General features: G+C 41.9%; 1 protein-coding gene across 7 annotated transcripts in view; it reads right to left on the bottom strand.

Moving 5' to 3' along the window:
• foxp2 (forkhead box P2) overlaps window positions 1-20,437 on the bottom strand; it is a 123,133-nt gene that overhangs the window by 10,532 nt on the left and 92,164 nt on the right. For 6 of the 7 annotated variants that reach the window (XM_015047307.1, XM_015047312.1, XM_015047309.1 and 3 more), the window contains 8 exons: window positions 19,613-19,922; window positions 17,980-18,084; window positions 9,950-10,037; window positions 8,321-8,404; window positions 4,453-4,663; window positions 3,072-3,175; window positions 2,851-2,952; window positions 478-599 (listed from right to left, as the gene is read on the bottom strand). In XM_015047307.1, coding sequence (XP_014902793.1) covers window positions 478-599; window positions 2,851-2,952; window positions 3,072-3,175; window positions 4,453-4,663; window positions 8,321-8,404; window positions 9,950-10,037; window positions 17,980-18,084; window positions 19,613-19,922 — 1,126 coding nt within the window. The remainder of the gene's footprint in view (window positions 1-477; window positions 600-2,850; window positions 2,953-3,071; window positions 3,176-4,452; window positions 4,664-8,320; window positions 8,405-9,949; window positions 10,038-17,979; window positions 18,085-19,612; window positions 19,923-20,437) is intronic. The other variant, XM_015047311.1, reaches the window with a different exon arrangement.

The following is a 20,437-nucleotide window of genomic DNA, read 5'->3' as shown; positions in this document are numbered from 1 at the left end:
TTCACACGTTTGCATCGCAAACTCTGGTTTCGAAAATATCCACAAACTGTCACACTGCGATATCATTGGGGTTTTGTCATTTGACCGGAAACTTTGTAAGGTTTTACATTTCTTTCTTAAAACTAAGAATCTGAAAGGTGTGGCGTCCAATTGTAATCAAGCCGATTGAGAAATGTTTGGACGAGTAATGCCCAACAATGTGTCATTATCAACTATATGGCATGCATTGAACAACGTTATGAAAGAGTGGCTGGAAGAAAAAAAGCCATAAGAAGTCTGGTTTGCACCCTACAACCGTGGAACAATGTGTTTAGTTCAGACAAAAACTCAACTTGTTTTGTTCCTTTTTTTCACAATTACATTTTGGACCACCCCATAAAATCACTCGTATTACATTAAAGTCTGTGGCAATGTGTGAAAACCTTCCAGGGATATTAGCACCTTTGCATGGGAGAAGGTAAGTGGCGCTACCCTTACCCTGTGATCTTCTGTGACCTGCGTTTCTGGTACTCCACCTCGTCCACCGTCCACACCGCCCCCTTCACGTTTTCGACGCGCACGAAGCACTTGTGAAGACTCAGGTTGTGGCGAACGGCGTTCTGCAGAGAGAGAGAGGAAAAAAAAAAAGACGAGCGCAGGTCAGGCAGGATGAGGTAAAACAAATCATATTCATTCATTTTCCATCATGAAGAAAAGGAAAAAAGAAGAAGAAGAAGAAGGAGGCCTGGAAATTGATTTTTTTTTCTTTTACATTTTGAAGAAATTCTTAACATTCACGCACCATTGATTTAATTAGTAAAAATTGAGTGAGAGTGAATGCTCTTACAAGTCCTGCACACAGTACATATCAATCAGAGTAAGTAGGCTAAAAGGAGGTAATCAGCATAGCGAATGGCTTATGGTGGTGACAGAAGTGGTAATGCCGGCCTTGATAATGGTGATGTCAGTAACCCTTCCTGCTCCAGAAAAGCAGAGCTCTTAATGGACACATCGCTTTAAAGATGACAGTACTGAAAGAAAAAAGAAACTGTCTCCTAGAAGGCCTCGTATCATTGTGTATATATATATATTTATGTGTGCGTGTTGGAGAGAGGGTTAGACATCTAAGATGTCCAAATATTCTTCTTTCCGTTTCGCGTTTGGAATTTGCCGTCTTGAAATTAAAAACGGCAGAATTTGTGCATGAATTAAAACAAGAGGAGGAAAAAAAAAAAATAGAAGGAAAATTATATGACCACATAAGCATGATTAAAGCATGCATCGGGCCCTACAAATAATAACCCCGGCTTTAATATCCCTGTCTTTTATATTTATCATCTCCCCTTAGCTTGGTGTGTACAGCTCTTTCTGCAAAAGAAAGGGATTCAAAAAAAAAAAAAAACCTCATAAGCAGATCTTGCATCTGACCTGAAAATCCCATGATTTGATTGATCTTAATGCCCATGGCTCTGAATATGATAATTTTAATATTAATGAGCAAATGAGCAGTTTTATTATGCATGCTATATAGTTAGAACTAATAAGCTTCTGGGTGAGAGAAAAGAGAGAGAAAGGGAAAGTGGGATAGGGTGGGGGGCAGATCCCTCTTTTGAGATGAGACGAAGCTGTGATATTAAACTACCTTTCATTTCTTTTTGCTCTCGATACTTAAAAACCCCCCCACAAAAAAACACATTCACTCTGTTAATCAAATGAGAAGCCCATCGCTGATCAGCCTGCTAATGCTTACAAAGGGAGTCGTGGAGCTGCAGATGTAAATAGATCACCTGGAGACGTTTTTAAAGTCACTGGAACAATGGGACTCGTTTTGGGGGGGAAACGACTGGTGAAACTGGTTTTAAACCAGCAGAGGATCTGATGTTTTCCACGGCAAAAGACATACCCTGTCAAAACAGTCTTACGCAGCAAAACGTGGTGCGCTACTGTACCTAACAAACTGGAAAAGGGCGCTGATCTCTACACGTGCCCCCCAGGCCCCCCCTCTCGGATTGGCGATCACACACCCGTGCGCTCATTTGCATCCCAAATCCAAATTAATTCACTTTGCTAAATCTAGTGCCGCAACACATCTTGCATGCTGATGAGCGGCTGTTGGGAGATTTTCCCTCCAGTCCTCTCTGTGCAGCCACAAAGGCTAAAAGAAAGGAAGGAAAAAAAAAAACAGATGACACGGAAGGGGCCACAGGATGAAACGTTGAAGACTCTGGCTGGGCTTCCTTTATCAGCACGCAGACACACTCCTGGCTGAAAACGCGTTCTGCGGCACGCACATTTTTCACCATCTTTGTGCGGCCGGACAGGACCATAAAGTTGTAGCGACAGACATACAAATGGGGTCCTTTTGTGTAAGTAAATAAAGAGTGCTTCCCTCCATGACAGGCCTATTCTCACTTCCTGCTCCCCCCTTCCAACCTCCCTGCTTCAGTTAACCCCTCTTCTTGGAGTCAGTTTATGCATTGGTGCGCCAGAGAGCTGGTAAACGGGAAAACCAGCTACCCTTCCTCACAATTAACCAGTGATACGCGAGAGAAGGTGGTTTCAGGACCAGGAGGAGGGGTGTATCTCTTAACAAAAGGTGCTGATGATGGAGTGGCTGCTGTATAATTAGGGCGTCAAAGCCCTCTCCTCTCTACACCGGGCCTCCGCTATTAATTGCACCAAATTAGAAAACGATACGTGGTGGGGTGAGGGGGTGGGAGGGATGATTCTTCCAGCTGTCATTTCTAAACAGAAAAGATGCTGTGGTGGAAAAATAAATAAGAGGAAAAAAGAATGGAGGAGTGCTGAGGAGTAATTCAAGCCATTTTCACGTTTTGCACTCGTAGGGAGCAAAGTGCAGAGCAGGGTTACCTTCCAAGTTGCAGCGTTGCGCCGGAAGTACGCGAACGTGCGCGTGAACCAGCTGTAGATTTCGTTAAGCGTTAGCTGCATGTCGGCGGAGTCCATGATAGCCTAAAATGACACCAAAACAACGATCACGCCGTGGCTCGGTTGAGAGTGACAAAGCCAAGAGAAGGTGGAGCAATTAACTCAAATCTAATCAGGCGAAAGTTAATTTATTTCCCACTCACCTGTCTTATGAGGGTTGCGTAAGTGAATGGTGGCCTGACATCTGCGTTCTTATAAAACTCGTAGTTTGGGGCAATCTCTGGAAAAATAAATACTGTGTCACCACCTGAAATAATTGGCAAATTTGATACCTTTAGGTGCTGAGTTTGCTCAAGTTTTCATCAAATTAATACTGGGGAGGGGGTGAGGATGGGTGGACGGGTGTGGGGAAGGGGGAGTTGGACAAAGAGGGTGGGGGGGGGGGGTGAAAGGGAGGGCACATCAAATCAGCACTTTCCATGTCTAACAAAATGCATTTTTAATTAATCTCTCTCGTGAGAGACATTAAACAGTTATACATCCACATATGAGATCCGTGTAGTTAGTTAGGGTGAAGTTGAATAATTTATGCTTCTTCACACTAAACGCGTAAATATAAACATCAAAGACGGGTCGTTTAAAATGCAAAAGCTTAATACATGGGATGTCCTAATGTAATAAATATTGTATTTTTTTCCACCATTATTTGAACTTAATTAACATTCATGCAATATTTATGTGCAGAGGAAGTTCTTGTCTGTTTACATTTGGAGTGATTAAATACAGGCTTGCTTTTATAAACCTAACAGACTTCTCAAACACGCCTTTGTGATTGTGTACATCTGAGATGTGAGATGTGTGCGATTCTCGGTTTCGAACTATTAATTGCACTTAGCGTTGAGGCATGGCTGTAATTTTCCGTTTCGGCAGTAATTAAATTTTAAATTAAAACTCGGCTAAAATGAAACAAAAGTAAATTTTATTCCATTATTATGTTAAATAACTGCAGGGCCTTGCAAAAAAAAAAATACTTTTACCGTCGAACTTTTGCACATTTTCGTCATGTTACAACCAAACATCACCTTGACCAGCTTCCCCGTCGATACTAAAGAGAAGCATCCCTGTAGCATAAAGCTGCTACCATCGTGTTTTAAATGTACTTTACAAAATTGACCAAACCAAAGTAGTAAATAATTGTGAAGTAGAAGGTTTTTATTGAGGGGTACCAGTGTAAAGAGGGTAGATTACAAATAAATGTAATTCACTGATTTTGTAGAATTTTTGATGGTTTAGAGAAAAGTGGCTGTACAAAATAGTAACTCAGAAGTGGTGACTAGAAATGAGAGAAAGAAACTTTTACAAAAAGAACGCAAACCATTCATTTTCCTGTCACTTTATAATCACACATAACTTTTATGTTAGTCAATCACATGAAATTCCAATGATATATATCGAAAGTTTTTGGATGTAACATGACAATAAGTGGGAAACTTCAAATTTTAGATTGCGCAAAAAACACATTGTAGCTACCAGTTTGATCTGAGTGAAGTGGTGCTGAGTGCAGTGCTGAGTAGTTGGTCCTACCCGACGACAAAGGCATGGAGTACTTGTCCGAGTGGCGCCTGCGCATGGCTCCCATGCTGGGGACGTTGGCTCCTCCCAGTACCGACGGCACCTGGGGCATGGCCGCCATGGGCGTGATGGGGGCTGTGGGCGTGGTGGGGGTCTGAGGTAAGTTCGGGGGCGACGTCGAGGGCAGGTTCTTCGACATGGTGACGCTCGACACCAAGTTGAGCTGCGGCGGGGCAGAAAACGAAACGCGAGTCATGACTCATGATGTGGGAAAGAGACACACACACACATGAATGTGGGAGAAAGGAGGAGGCGGAAGGCATCGTTTTGTGGTTTCCCTGACAGATTTGAGCGTCTGCGCCGCTCCTCTCTAACACAGCTGTGTTTCCACTAACAAGGCTCGTGGAGAGGAGCCAGCCCATCTCCACTAATTACAACCACCAAATTGTGTCATAAGAATTCTAATTAGAGCACGCTGTTCAAGATTATCCAACGATCAGCCTCCATGTTATCCCAGCCCCATCTCTCTTTATCTCTTTATTTATCACACTCTGCCTCTCTCGCTCCCTCCCCGGCTATCTCGCCGCGCTACAAACACTCATCGTTCTTAAGCAGCGAAGAAACGAGCCCCCAAACACAGGTTATCTCTCCCTTGTGAAATGACGGGTACAAGCTTCTTGATATTGACAGATACCTTTTGGAAATCTGAACGATTTTGGAACATAAATGCCCGTTAAAAAGCACAGTTGACTAAGTATTCAGTAGTGCCTTTAAAAAGGTATTCAGGTGTTTTTATTTTTATGTAGTTTTCAAAGTCTTTGAAACCTCTCATTTAATCAAAGTGTAAATACATCTAAAGTCTATGAAAAGTGCAGGAATGATGAGCATGGGAGAGAAAACGGACACCCTGAACACATGACAGTGGCGGTAGAGTGCTGTGGGGTTGGGATCCTCACCTTTCACTATTTGCATCCCAATATACAAACATGTGTTCGTAATTTGACACAGTTCAACAGTTAAGAAGACATTTGCTAGGCATTAGTACCATTATATTGATTGTGAGACTTTAGTAAAAGTTAAAAAAATATCTCAATGTGTGCTGAAGATAAATAATAAACTAAGGCAATGACAAGTCCTCTAGGTTGTTTTCTCATGCTTAGGTTGCAAAATGCATTCTGGGATTAGGTTTAGATCTTAATTGATTAATACAATAGTGTTAAAAGTTTGAAGCAGATATATATATATATATATATATATATATATATATATATATAAACTTGTCCATGGCCAGGTCTCACTGACTTTACTCGGCTCATTCCCACCGACAGCAACATTCCTGACTGCTTTGATGTGAGGATTTAGAGAGTTGCCTCCTGGTCAGAATATCCCACAAACCCTGAGGTCATAGAATACTGATGGCAAAAGGCTTTGCTGCACATGAAAAGAGGGCATAATTCTATTAAAAGCATCGCTTGATAGCTTGGCAGTTTAAATTTACTGCCGCGCCAATGCTCGCATTGACGGAACTTTAAATCAACAACTTTTTTTATTACAAAAAAGGAGAGTCTTAAAAGCCCTAACTCAAAGTGACTTCCAGTGCAGAAGGAAGTTTAGAAAGTCAAAGTTCTTTCCCATGAGAAGCAAATCCGCATGGATGGGCTAGATGGCCACTGTGGACATAAACACTCTCTTCTGTGAGTCTTTGTCTCTTCCGCCGTGCGCAGTGAGCGAGTGATGATCGCGGTAGCCGTCCGGCTTGTCCGCCGCTTCTGTACTTGCTTCCCAAATCTCATATCAGAGGCTCTAACCGACTGGAAAATTCCTCGCTGACCTTTTAGTCCCTGCGCTAATTTAGCTGGAATGGTAATGACGTCGTTACATATTCAAGCCAAATTGCCTTAATTGTGAGCCTGCGAGTGGAATGCGTCCACATTGAGATCTCCGAATTGAAGGCGACTTGAAAGATGGGAAGCAGTGTGGGAGCCAAAGGCTCTGGGAGATGGAGAGGGGGCAAAGCAAAAAAAAAAAAAAAAAAAAAAGGAGAAAGCATCCGTGGTCATTTGCTGCTAGTGTTGAAAAATATGATAAAATGTCAAGGTAAAGAGATTCTGGCAATGGAGAGGTGTACTAATGAGCTAATTCTGTCATGGGTAAAAAGAGTTTACACTCTGTACCTGGTTTATCCGATGACAGTGCATTGTCAAAGTAGCGCAACGCAAAATAGCACAAGTGAAGTGTGGCATGCATTTGTGTTCAGCCTTCCAGAAATGGGACTCTGGAGAAGTTGAACCCACGACTCACAAGATGTTATAGAGCTGCAGATCATTTGGGTGACGTTTACATCTAGAGACTGAAATTTCTGCCCATTGATTTTGGCAAAAAAATAGGAATATTAAATTGGAAAATGTTTGCAAGCTACTTTGAAGTGTTGTCACAGTTGGATTTAGTTCTGGACTTGGACTTGGTCAGTCTACATCATCAATGTTTGATCGAAATCCAGCCTTTTGTTATCTCAAACTGGCTTTTGTCTAATCAGAGCACTTTCTTCCAGATGATAACCATAATTTTGGTTTTCTTTTGTTCACTGTTCTATAAGAGAAGAAAGGCAGACTTGCTATGACAGCTGTGGATCCCTGCAGCTCCTCCAAAGTCATTTAAGGCTTCTTTTCTAATTGTCCCTTCACATTTATGCACCAATAGTAGTGCCTCTTCTACATTATATCCAATTAAAACAAACTGGAATGTGTTTGAATACCTTTGCAAAGCACAAACATACATAATATCTACGCTATTTCTATTCCATCATCCCCAAAACAAATCTTTATCTTGTCAGACTTTAAAAAGTAGAGAGGTCTTAGAAAAGAAAAGAAAAAAAAAACAAATCTAATGACTTAACTGTTCGTTTAGGAATTCTGTCTGAATTACCCCCACCATCAAATGCAATTAGCTGCTCTTTCATGTGAGCTTTATGTAATGCAATACTTCATTAGCATCATTCATTCATATTCGGGCACGGATTAGAAGCTGAAAATTCTTTATTGGACGAGCTGGCGCCTAGCTGCTGGAGTTTTAAAGATGATAAAATAAAAAAAAGTGCTACACAGACGGAGAGTAAAGGAAGGGGACTTGGAATAATAAAAAGGGTTTGATTTCTGGTGGAATTATGGAATAATTATGCTATCTTGTGATCGTCTACATTCTCTGATGAGAGGTGATTGGGAAAATGATTCAACTGAACGTGGGCACTTACTGAGCAGCATTAAAACGCTAACAATGTTTTGATGTCTCATATTTCAAAACTCCTAAAATTGAGAGGGTGTGAGGGGGTAGCAGTGTTTGCCAAAATGTATAATCGGGATATGAAATTCAAATATCGCTTGGATAAGACGCTTTTCATAAGCGTTCCATTTAGGAGAAAGGGGAAAAGGACCCAGACTGAAATCCCTTTTTCATTTTTATTCTCCTGCGGTCAATTTTAGCTTCATGTCAACATCCCGCAGTCTCCGACACTGAGCTGTTATTTTCTGCTGTTTGTTGTCAAAATGACACATCTTCTCTCCTTTCATTCCACTTCTGAGCGCTTCTTCGGCCACCGAGCCAAACAATCATCGGCGGCCAACAGGTTGTTTTGCCCTATTATAGCTATCACAAAGAAATTACTCCCGCCGTTTTAGCCGAGGACTCCGTCGCTCCGCCATCTAATACACTCCCAAACTCTATTGTCCTCTCACAATGCACAAAAAAGCGATAAGGAGCACGTGTAACTGTGTATTACAAATCCCATTCGCCTCCCTTTCATCTTCTGCCGCCCGCTTAAACTGTTCATTTTCGGCGATCGGAGGCGAGCGTGTTTACGGGAGGCAGAGCAATATGCACTCACTGGTTTGGGAGATGACTTGGGCTCTGAGGGCCGCATGTGCAAGTGGGTCATCATCGCCTGAAGACGCTCACGTTCTTTAGAAAGCTGTTAAGAAAGAAGGAGAGGAGAGAGTGCATTAGGGTGGATTAAAGAGGAAAGGAAAGAAGGAGGAAAGGAGGGAAGGAAGGGGAGAACAGACCCAGGTCAGGCAAAACAAATAGCATTTCATCTTTTTGTCAATATCCGAATTTAGGTCAGCGAAGGCTTTGACAGTAACAAGGTGGTTGGCTCATAAATTAGGTGGTCCTGAGCGTCTGCTCAAAGTCCTGTGGACACAGTTAGGGGGATGGAGCGCAGCCAGCAGCTGCCGAGAGGTGAAGGGGTCTCCCAAACAGGGTGCCAGGCGGCCCCGCCTCCCCGGTCCAGTTAGTGGCCCCAGCCGGTGCTCATCATCAATCTAATTCACCTGGAGTGACAGGGACCGGACCTTGTGAAAGGCGGAAAACCTCCCGCCCCTTAATGACACACACACACGCACACAGAGCTGGGCCTCATTACAAGTGATGGGTCTGGTGGTGAAAAGAAACAGAGATGATGGGGCTACAGAGTGGAGGAGCAAAAGAGAACAAGACCGACAATGTAATCACGCTGGGAGGGGAACATTTTCCAACAAAGACATTTCAAACTGAGTGAAAGTTCTTTAGTTTGATGACTTTCAAGGACTGTGGCGAAGCAGAAAATTGAGTGACCAAAGTGCTCAACATATGTTCTTAAAATCTTAGAGATTAATTCAAATTCTGATAAACTACAAGAGTCCAGGATGTCTTATTACATGCCCTACATTATGTTATATTGTCAAAAAGCAGTTGGACACAATACTGTACCAACAATCGTGCCACCGGTGATTCTACAAAATCAACTACTTCTTGCTTTTCATGGAATAAAACATTTACGGTAAAGGCGATTTTTTTTTTCCAACTTTTTGCGTGACATTGCAGTAACTGCAATAAAATGAGAATTTATTTGACTTTTTTTTAAATTATTATTATTATTATTAGACATCTTTGCCAAGGGTGCCGAAACATTTGTTCGCCCCGTCTTTATTTGTTTCTAAAGGCAGAGCGGCGCTCGTCTGCAGTGCTGAGTAATAATGTCACTCAATCAGCGCTCTCATTATCTATCCAACATGACTTCTTAATAAGGTCACGCTCCACCTACTGAAAATAGTTCCCTCCTTTTGAGCTTTCTTCAGGTGCAAAGTGCAGTTAATTAACACAGCAGACTGGGAGAGATGCGCTCGCTATTAATTGGAAAGAAAAAGAAGGAGGAAGAAAAAAAAAAACGGAAGCAGCAGAGAAAATAAAGCATGGGCTTAATTCAATTAAAACAGCCATAATGGCTTTCGTTGTAAGGCCCGAGGATTCCTTTGTTTAGTGGCTTTGTTGAATTCAGCAGGTCCTGCTTGTCTGGAAGTATTAAGCAAACCACAATGCGGCCTTTTCTCCTACTTGTGCAAGTTTCACAAAATAAAGTTTTGACTGCTGGAGTTATGGCTACACTAATGTAAAAAAAAAAAAAAAATACAACCGTTTGAATTTACTCCATTAAGACATTATTACTGGCTTAAAAAAAAAAAATTAAGAAACTTACCTGTATTTCAAGTTGCTGTACGACTTGCATCTGGACTCTACACTGGGCTGTGCTTCTGTCATCGAGGGCGTGCTCACTGTTTAGGTGCCTGAAAGGACAAAGAGACAGCCAAATTGTAATTTCACACTGATATATATAAAAAAAAAGATTGTACAGATGTTCGGATGTTTGCGGTTTATTTGGGTATTGCCCTGTATTTTACTTTCGTCCATCAGATATTCAACTCTGACCAGCAAGAAAAATATCCCCACACATGCTTCTGCCTCCACCGTGTTTCACAGTTATAATATATTAAGGGAGGCATGTACTTTCAGTTTTCCACCACACATTGTTTGCAGTCATCTCATATAGCTTTCGGGATGTTGTTTTGAAACCTAATCTTGCTTTCGTAATGCTGTTAGTTCACAATTACACAAATTAAGTGACCTCTGAAACATATTGCATGGGCAGGATTTTAATTAGGAGTATAAAAATAAAAGGAGGTAAAAAAAAATTAAATACATCATGCTTTTCCCAAGTTTTTATTTAAAACAACATCTTTGAAAACCTTTCTTTCCACCTTTCACCACTGAAGGTTTTGGTCGAAACCTAAAAAAATGTTCAAGGGGTTTGCTGTATTTTTTAAAGGTTTCATGTGGCACAGCTGTGAGAACTCTGGTTTACCTAGACGAAAATTGTGGTGGATTATAATTACAGTATCAACTTTTGTTTTTATGATAATTTCCATACAGCGACAATTACCTATAGGATCCCAGTTGGAACCCATTGTTCCTATTTGAAATGAAGTAATTAGCAGTAATATGGATGGTGTGAGGCACCATTTTTAACATGACAATAGGTCTGTGCCAGTTTAGGTGATGGTGGTGGTAGAACGGGCTTGGGGGGGCTTCAGTGACACCCTGAGAGCTGCTTTCTTCTAAGAATAAAACGTGCTGGCCCAGCAGAATGGTTTTGTCCCCCTAATTTATTGAAAACAATACACACAATTTAACACGGGCAACATTTGACACACAAAGGCGGCTCTTCACTTGAAGGTGCATTATCGTGCCACAGACATATTAAACGTATCTGGTGTGTTCGCCTCATTAGAAGGAAAAAAGGTGGCCAGACAGCCATAACAGTCAATGAAGGTTTTTGTCTCGATTGGATTTCATCTGTAGGACACACACACACACACACACGCACACACACACACACACACACACAAAAAAAAAATCTCAACCATTAAGATAGACCTCTATTCCAGACACACGTACGCGGTAGCGCAAATATGTGGTGAAAAAAGGGTTCCTAAAGTGTTGTGATGCTGGGTAATGAGCCTCTATCTAAATGATCATTGGAGACAAACTCACAAAGCAAAGCTTTGAGGAGACATGCTTATGAAATGCCAGAGCTGCCACTTTATCTGCAGTAATTATAGGTTAGCTTGCAGACCCTTCAATGATCATTTACAGCACAGCCTCCAGTGCATTAGAGGGAGTACAAAATCTCTTCCTCTCTGGCGTTCGCTTTATCTGAAAACACACGCTTGCTTATATTATCGCAAACACACACTTCCAGCACATATTCTTCTCTGCTCCCTCACCTCCTCCCCCTCCCCCCCCACGCACACAACCACATCTCTTCTTGTTTATCTGCAAAGCACAAAAAAAACAAGACAACTCATTGAGCTGCTTTCTCTTGGCCTGTCAATCAGAAGCCGAGCAGAACATTTGTAATCACAATAGTCCTGTACCTTTCAATTAACACCGAACACGCTTAAAAACCGTTTCATCTCGTCCCTGCCTTTGCTTCGCCTAACCATTTCAGGTTTTAATGCTCTGAAATGTTTCATTATAAATCAAGAATGAGGTGGTATAAAAAAAAAAAAAAAAAAAATACAAGCAGAGGTAGGGAGAGAAGTGCATGAGGGACAGGACTGGTGGATTTCCACCAGCTCTGTGCCTAATTGCTGTTTCAGAACACGCATGCAAAAAAAAAGGGCGCGGGGGGGTGGGGGGGCATTTCATTAATCATTTAATCACGTCCCTCGCAGGATGAGGGAACTAATGTTGCAAATACCCTTTTCATTTCACTGCCCATAATGCTATCTTATGCACTTGATGTATGGTGTGTGTCATGAATTACAGCTGCTTCAAAAGCACAGAGATGGCTGCTCGCTGTCCCTGAAGATACCTCATTACAAAACAAGGAGAAAAAAAAAGAGAAAAAAAAAAAAGATGTGCAAAAATCTTTATCGAGTCTACGTCTCATCTGCGAGCAGCTACGTTTCAGTTAAGCGTGCACGCGTTTGTGTGCGCGAGGCCTCACGGCGGTCCTGCAGACAGTTAGGGCTTCGTACATTCAATTTCACTGCTGGCCAGTTAGCAAGGCGATTACAGGAAGATTACAACGTGCGTTTATAAAATATTCAAATGGCAGCATGTTCTGCTGAGCATTAATAATGCCAAACAAAGACAGAAATGAAGGAGAAGGGGGTGGGCAGACACACAGGACAGGAAGAAAAGAACATGACAAAAGAAAATCTAAGGTAGTGAAATAAAGAAGAAGAAGAAGAAGAAGAAGAAGAAGAAGAAGAAGAAGAAGAAGAAGAAGAAGAAGAAGAAGAAGAAGAAGAAGAAGAAGAAGAAGATTCCCTTAGGTTTCTAACCTGTCTGAACAACATAAATGATTTTAATCACCATCTTTCACCTGGTTTTATTATTTACTCTTTTTTTATTATTAACAACTGTGCCAACTGTGGTGTTCAGCTCCTTTATTATGATGGCCTTAAGTAACCTCACCTTGATAATGGTGATTATAAACAATTTTAGGATTTTAAGCAATGATTTCAAAAGAAAACCAGAAAGAAGGGAAACAAATATTTCTAAAAGAAAAAAAAGAAAAAGAAAAAAATCTGAAAAGTGTGGTGTGCTTTTTTTAAATAGCCCACTTTACTCCAAAAATAAACCACCTCTTTATTTGCCTTACTTATAGCCTGATGTGAAAAAGCAATATCCTTTAATAAGCCACGTATTTGAGATAGTTGCAGCTAAAAATAAATAGCAAGAAGTAAAACATTTATTCTAACAATGAAGAAAACAAGACGTCCCCCCCCCCATCATCAGGCATGAATAATGGAAAACTGGAGAGAAAAGATGGCCAAGGCAGAGACTTCTGAACACATGACACTAAATATTCAAACAAAAAGATGTAAAAATAGACACTGAGGGAGAAACAGCTGTTGTTTTTAAACCCTAGAAACGATCCCATGTTTTATTAGGACCTGCAGTTTGTCTTAAAGAGAACAGAACAAAAGATTTTGAAGGATTTTTTTCCTCCCGTAGCTGAACACATGAATATATATAGCCCATCAATGTCCACTAAGGGCACAATAATAAATCTATTCAAGCCAGTATATATGGACTGTACACTTGTGCTAATTGTTTGTGTGTATCATCAGGGACTACAAAGGCCCAGAAGAGAAAGTTGAGCTATCTGTACACGACACGCTAACACCGATTCAGCAGCACACTTCTAAATAAGTGAATTAAAACAAAGCATGTTTACACGCAGTCTCTTTCATGGAGGCTGTCACCATTAGGTGGTGGTGCCCTGCCTTTTAAAGGTCTTGGTAGGGTGGAGCAAAGCTTCACCATGTAGTGGCTGGGAAAACCCACTAGAGCCTCAACAATGTGCATATGCGTACATTATATAAAGACAAAGACATTTGGCTGCTGCCTTGTGGGTTTAATTAGTAGCGGGTTACAAACACCAGCCTTCAGGTTAGCGACTGAGCTTGCCATTTTAACACAGAGCCTGGCTTGCTGCCACTAATAAGGAGAGCAGAACGGTGACAGAACACTGGCAGAGCTGGTTGGGGGGTTGCTACTATCGGTTTGTGTAAAGGTGGAAATATAACCTCTGAGAAGTAGCATTATTGTATATATAAAATGCCTTCAGACATGTATGAGTGCCTTTCACAAATGCTTCATTTGCCTTGAACTTTTTCCCATTTTGTCATTAAACAAGGGGTGCACACGGAAAAAAAAAAAAAAAAATCTCACCAAGTAGTTTTGGTCTAGTTTCTAGAGGAAATATCTTAGTAGATTTGAAAAAAGACAAAACTAGCTTACAAGTACCTTCTCAGTTACAAGTAACTTCAATTATCTGCCAATGGAAGTGGTAGTTGTTTTTTTTTTAATTATAGACTTAATATATCTTGTTGAAAAGTTACTTTTAAGTAAGTTTTTTCCCCCAAGCGTAATAAGATACTTGCACTAGAAACTAGACTGATAATAACCAAGACTTTGTGTTTTTGCAGTGCAAATAAGAAAAAAAATAAGAATTTGATGGCAATATTATTAATGAAAACAGCTGTGAAAATAGAATTTGTGTTAAATCCACATGTTCCTCAATTGTTTCCTTTTATCTGTACATCAGACACTGTGACTTTCAGCATCTTGGAAACAATAATGTGTTGATGAGTATTGCAGCAGGGAGGCAGCAAACAATTATTGCATTTTGCATTAATATATCTTTGATATATTAATGTTATTTTATTGGTAAATACCAACAGGTATAGGGAGGCTTGTCAGATGGTGAGAGATATGGATGAAGGTATTAGCAGTGAAAGACTTGAGACTGGACTCTATAAGTTCACCTTTTAGTTGTCAAGCAATCTTGGAAAACCATTTATGATTTTGGTATCAATTCCCACATTATCAAGCTGATCGTTTTAACTATAATTTTGTTTCCTTTTATTTTCACCAAAGGCTGCTTGCAAAAAAAAAAAAAAAAAAAAAAGCCTTCCACCCAACCTCAATGCCTTGTAGTGTCTCAGCCCTCTTTGTCATGTAACTAACATAAATACGCCCGCAAACCAAAACATCCAGTCACTCAAGAAACAATTCCCACAGATATTATTTCATTTTGAACTTCACAGAGCTAATTCAGGGTGCCATGCCACCTTGCGGCTACATTTTCCAGGTGAGAACACTTTAAAGAGCGCCGAGGAGCCGCTAAATGCTGATCTTGACAAGTTTCTTCATGCAACAAAACAATAGATGACTAAACGTGTCACTGCTGCTGAGCCGAGCTCCTGCAGCGAGCTACGAGGCGGCAGCCTGACTTGGGTCTCTCCCCAACCCCTTCCCAACAAACGTGGCCCCCTCCTTCCACTGAAGTACCAACATCTAAGCTGTCATCTAAATCTGACATCCGCTTTATGTAACCCCGTTTAAACCGCGCCCGTGTGTGTGCACGCGCGGGTGCATCGGTGTGTGTGTGTGTAGTCAAATGGCATCTCCTGAAACATGAAAGGACTCCCTCTGACACCTACAATGACTGCTCCAAGGCACGGCACAGAGCAGCCATCTTTGTTCTAATGATGAGCCTGCCTTCTTTGTTGCCGTCTGTTTTCTTGCGCTGGCTGGGTTACCCGTACAGTTTTGTGTGCGGGACTCAGCCAAGACAGAAATTCCGTAACAGGCGATGTTCTGGAAAATGTTCTTACAAAACTGTCTGCCAACCTGCGCACCTGTTTTTCACTTTGAAATCCAACTGTTTTCTCTCCACCTGCCTGTCTGACTCCTCTGGTTTTGACTTTACAAGCACGCATCGTTTCACAGAAGCTTACCAGCTTACTGTATCCGGCACATGTGTGCAGCTTTTACAGTGCGCCTCCAAGCCTGACTGAAGTGACCAGCTAATCTACCTACCCGCAGTATCCTTAAAGCACACAGACTAGTGAGTGTTTGTGTGCGAACAGAGCATACGGTACCAAAAGAAATAAAGTGATGTCTTCCATTAAGCAAGTGTGCTTAGGTGATTGGATGTGATTCCAGAAAACCTGCTAATCCCCCGCAGTCTTGCTGGATCACAGGTTCATCCCTTACCAAAGCTGCAAGGCAAACTGCTTCACCCGGACTACATCATGCGTAGTCCTGTAGCATGTGCGCCACAATCCGGTGTTTGGTAAGAATGGCTTTTGAAAGTCTAAGTATTCACAAACCATTTCACTTTTCACATTTTGTCAATATGCCCGTTAACTTATTTTAGTTAGATGTGATGTGACAGACCGAGATCATTCGTTTTGAAGTGAAGGAAGATATGTAGAAACCTGCGCTGCAGTTTGTAATAAGTCATTTTGAGAGCCGAATGTGTTCTGGTTACATATGACTGACGTACAGCTTTTCAGCACAAACACAAAACACTGTGTGGTGGAAAACTAACACACTGCATCCCAAACATGGTGGTAGTGTCACGATTTCCTTTCACATAGACAGTAAAGCTATCCAGAGTTAAAAATAAAGAACAATCGTGCAAGGGAACATGTTAGAAGAAGGGAAACACTTGGAAGTTTGGTGAAATACAACCCTGAATATACCAGACACACCAAAACGAAGCAACCAGAGCAGCGATGGAATAGTTTAGGGAAACACGTTGCACATGTTGAAGTGACTCAAATATTTTAATTTCCAATACTTATCCGTAAAAACGTTTTAAATGCACACATTTTATTCCACTCTACAACTACGCCCAGCTTTGTTTTAGTCTACCACATAAAATGACAATGTGGCTCCGACACGACAGAATGCAAAGATTCTCTGTATATTAATTTTGACATGTACGTCTCATATTTTCCAAAGAATATAAGCAAACACTTCCCTTTGCTGCGGCAGTGACGTCTACTCGTGTCCATTATATTGCAGTCCGCTGCTGTCAATTACAACTCTTTTAACTTTGTTATTTGCTCCGACAGCGTGTGAAAACGGAGCCTAATCTGCTGCCCGCCAGTGTCTTTGAAAGACTTGAAAACGCTGTTTATTGGAATCATTTCAATCCACAGATAACTCCTCCTGGCAGTAATTCAGAAGATGCTGTAGCATTAGCGAAAGCTTGACCCAAATCCTACATTCTAGTTTTCTTTTTCTTTCTTTCTGTCTTTTTTTTCGTACGCGTACGTCTCCTAGCTTTTCCGCACCTTATTACAGTCAATACTGCAGAGAATTGCATGACTGGGAAAATAAGTGGATACATTGTCCTGATTTGGGGGAGTTTATGAGAATTCACATGGACATTTACAGCCCATGAAAAACACTCGCCAGATCGTTATTTCACAGTTAATTACAAATCTAATTAGAATATTCAAATTAAAGCTTTCCCTTTCTTTTCTTCTCTGTGTGAGAGCGGGGAGTCAGGGATACAGGGAGGGAGAGAGGCTCTCGGTGAGTGGCAATGTGATAACCTGTAATCGGCAGCGCTGCAAACACCTTCTTCCTTTGATGTCCCCCCACTAACATCCTGGCAACAAAGCCGGCCAATTACAAATGAGCTAATTAACTAAATTGTTGATGGAGCATGAAGAGTTCATTTGCTCCAGCGCCTGCACCATGACAACAGTGAATGGGGGCCCTTTGTTGTCGAGGTAAGTGTGCGGCCGTGCGAGCTGCCATTAGCTTTTGACGTTTTTTTTTTTTTTTTCTTTTTCTCACAAACCTATCAGGTCCCTCCACGCTGCGCAGAAAATTTGTTATGGATCAGAGTTGGTTTGAGTCATGCTTTGGAGGAGCAGAACCCTGTCAGCTAGCTGTCTAGAGGTCAGAATGTGTCCTGTAGAAAGACAGGAAGGGTTTAAGAGTAAGGCCACTGAGAGAGTGGGAAACAAAAGGGACAGCTTCAATGTGCGTCACTAAAAATACATGGCAACATCAATTTAACTGATTTTTTTTTTCCAACTTTTGTCACATTACAACCAGAATCTTCAATGTGTTACATTGGGATGATCTGGGATGTCCAAATGTGGCTCTTTGTAATGATTTTGCACCTGGTATCAATTTGACTCACCAAATCAGACAGAAACAACAAGTATTGAGGCTCATCTGATTTCCAGATCTGTCTTACAAAAGCCCAATAAGACACATTAAGGTGTTTTGTTGGTCTTTAGGTTGCAATGTGGCAAATTGTTGAAAAGTGGGAGTATTTTCTCGACTACTAATCGAGAAAAATGAGAAGAGATTGCAGCTTATTGTCGGAGAATAAGTTCTTACTTCAAAAACTGTCCAAAGTCCTCGCACATGTTTTCACAGCCGGGCCACTTGCACACGCCATGACCGTACAGGGGGTGGGTTCCTCCGCTTTCTTCGTGAAGTGAGCTGGAGGCAGATCAAACAGGAGAGAGAAATGGAGCAATGTAGGCATAAGAAGTGAAATTATTCAACTTTTCAAAGTTTTTTTCTTTTTAACCGAGACAGAAGAAATTACTCATGACAGCAAAAAAAAAAAAAAAGGTTAGAAGCAAGTCACATCCTAGATCTTCCTGCATGAACTCATAGACAGTGGTGACTTATGTGTGAAGAACACTCCATCCCTCCCACCCCCCATGGAAATCCAGAATGAGTTGGAACCGCAGCCAACGCTCCATCTTGTAAATCCATTATCGGGGGAAGAGGTGGGGGAAGCAGGCTTTCGAGTAAACATTAAAAATCCAGACAGCCATATAATTTTCATCAGGAGATTAATACACTGTGTAACTTATGTTCTTTGAGGACAAGGGTGTTCTGGCGTTTTTCAAATGGCACCCAAATAAGTTACGACCCTGCCTAGACAGCACATCCTATTAAAGATGACAGTTTAACCTTTAGGCTTGGCACTGGTGTGCGAGTGTGCTCATGGAAACGCGAGGGAGAGTGTGCGGACAGGTTGTGCCTGTGCATGTGTGTGGTCGAAAGCCCTGGCAGAACTCACGCCGTGTTTTTACAAAGGGGCTTCCCCCACATCGATCCGTGGCGTGTTAGTAAGCAGCACTCCTGACAATACTCCTTGTTCGATCATTGCGAGGCACCACAAACTCCCTCGGGACGCAAGCAGATGTTCTCCTTTCTTCCTTGTCTTCTCATTCACTTTCTCTCTCTTCTTTTTTTTCCTTTCCTCCTCCCAGCCTACTTTTAGTGGGACTGCAGAGATAGCATCTACTTTAAACCAATTACACAGCACTTCCACCTCTATTGCAAGTCTCCACCAAGCATCCACACACACACACACACACACACACACACACACACACACACACACACACACACACACACACACACACACACACACACACATGCGCACACACACACATCTCCATCCTTAGTCCTTATTATAATATCGCCCAAGAAAAGCCTTTGAATAATGCATGGCCCAGATAGGCAGATATGTGAACAGCCAGTGTTTCGGTGCTGGGTGCATTTATAAAAGACGCCATCACAAGGATAAACATCCTAGAAACGCCACTCAAGGCATCACATATTCTGTTTACATGACAAGCAAGCAAGGAAGGTAATTTTCAAAAGAGGAAAAAAAGAGAGACAAAGCACTAAATACTTAATGTACAAGGGGGTTACCTTGTCTTGTCTGCCAGAGAGGTTTGTTATAAGTGTAAGTGTGCCTGCCTGGATGGCTTCTACTCCCCACGTTTGATATGTGTGTGCAAGCTAAGTTTGTTCAGAAGCTCCCCTGGGAGAAAGATACTTTTATTTATGTCTTTTGTGCTTGAATATCAGTGAGAGACACTAATAAACCATTGAATAAATAAACAAAACATCTTGTTTTCCCCCCTGAGTTTCAGCACAACATCAAGCGGCTTGTTGTGCTCCGCTGTTATCTCTAAAAGGCAGCCTGATGGCTTCTTTCATCTACCTCTCGCGCTCCCGTTCCCGTTCCCGCTCTCGTCTGTGGTTGAGGATTGGCGACTGTCCGTTGGTGATGGCGTGGTGCGAGATGGGCGGCGATGCTTTGGCAGGATTGGAGGAGGAGGTAGTTGAAGTGGAGTTGTTGGTGGAGAGGTCTAAGCCGCTGCTGACCACGCCGGTCCCGGTGTTGGCGCTGCCGATGCCGCCGCCGCTGTGTTTGATGCCGTTGTCCTCCATGGCGTGGCCACCGCCGCCGCCGCCACCGACTCCGGTCACATCCTTCCACAGCTGCTGGAGTTCAGCGGGGCTCAAGCCACCTGTAGACACCCAAGAGGAAGGAGAAAGTTGGAGTAAGTGGTGAGTGTGCTGAAAACTCTAACTTTGAAGAAGGTTGATGACGCTGCTGAAAAGCTCTAAACCACTCTAATCTTTCTGCAGAGTCAGGTATTGACTTTATCTGGGAAACGGCTCACCTGTGTAAAAAGAGAAACATTGAATACACAGAATAGTTGCCAGTTCCACCTTGAGGCAAACAAGGTTTTCTATTTTAGTGTGGAAACTCGCTACTCCGAATTCACTCCTGTGATCTCATCAAACACTTTCCTGCCTGTTGTTTTCCCGTCTCCGCCATTTCAATGGTAAACAACAAACAGGAGTGTTTACTTGCTCCGGCTGGAAGAAAATTCAATCTGTTCGCCACTCTCCCTCTGTGTTTGTGCTTTTTATTCATCTCAACGGAGGTGGTAAACAACAACAACAACAACAACAAGGACTGACAGAAGGGAGAGCGTGGGGGGAATAAAAACAAAGATGGAAAACAGCAAACACAAAC

Source organism: Poecilia latipinna, unplaced genomic scaffold (assembly GCF_001443285.1).
Source record: "Poecilia latipinna isolate Pla-1442-1.1 unplaced genomic scaffold, P_latipinna-1.0 Scaffold819, whole genome shotgun sequence".
NCBI lineage: Eukaryota > Metazoa > Chordata > Actinopteri > Cyprinodontiformes > Poeciliidae > Poecilia > Poecilia latipinna.
This window is presented reverse-complemented; position numbering and strand designations above follow the sequence as displayed.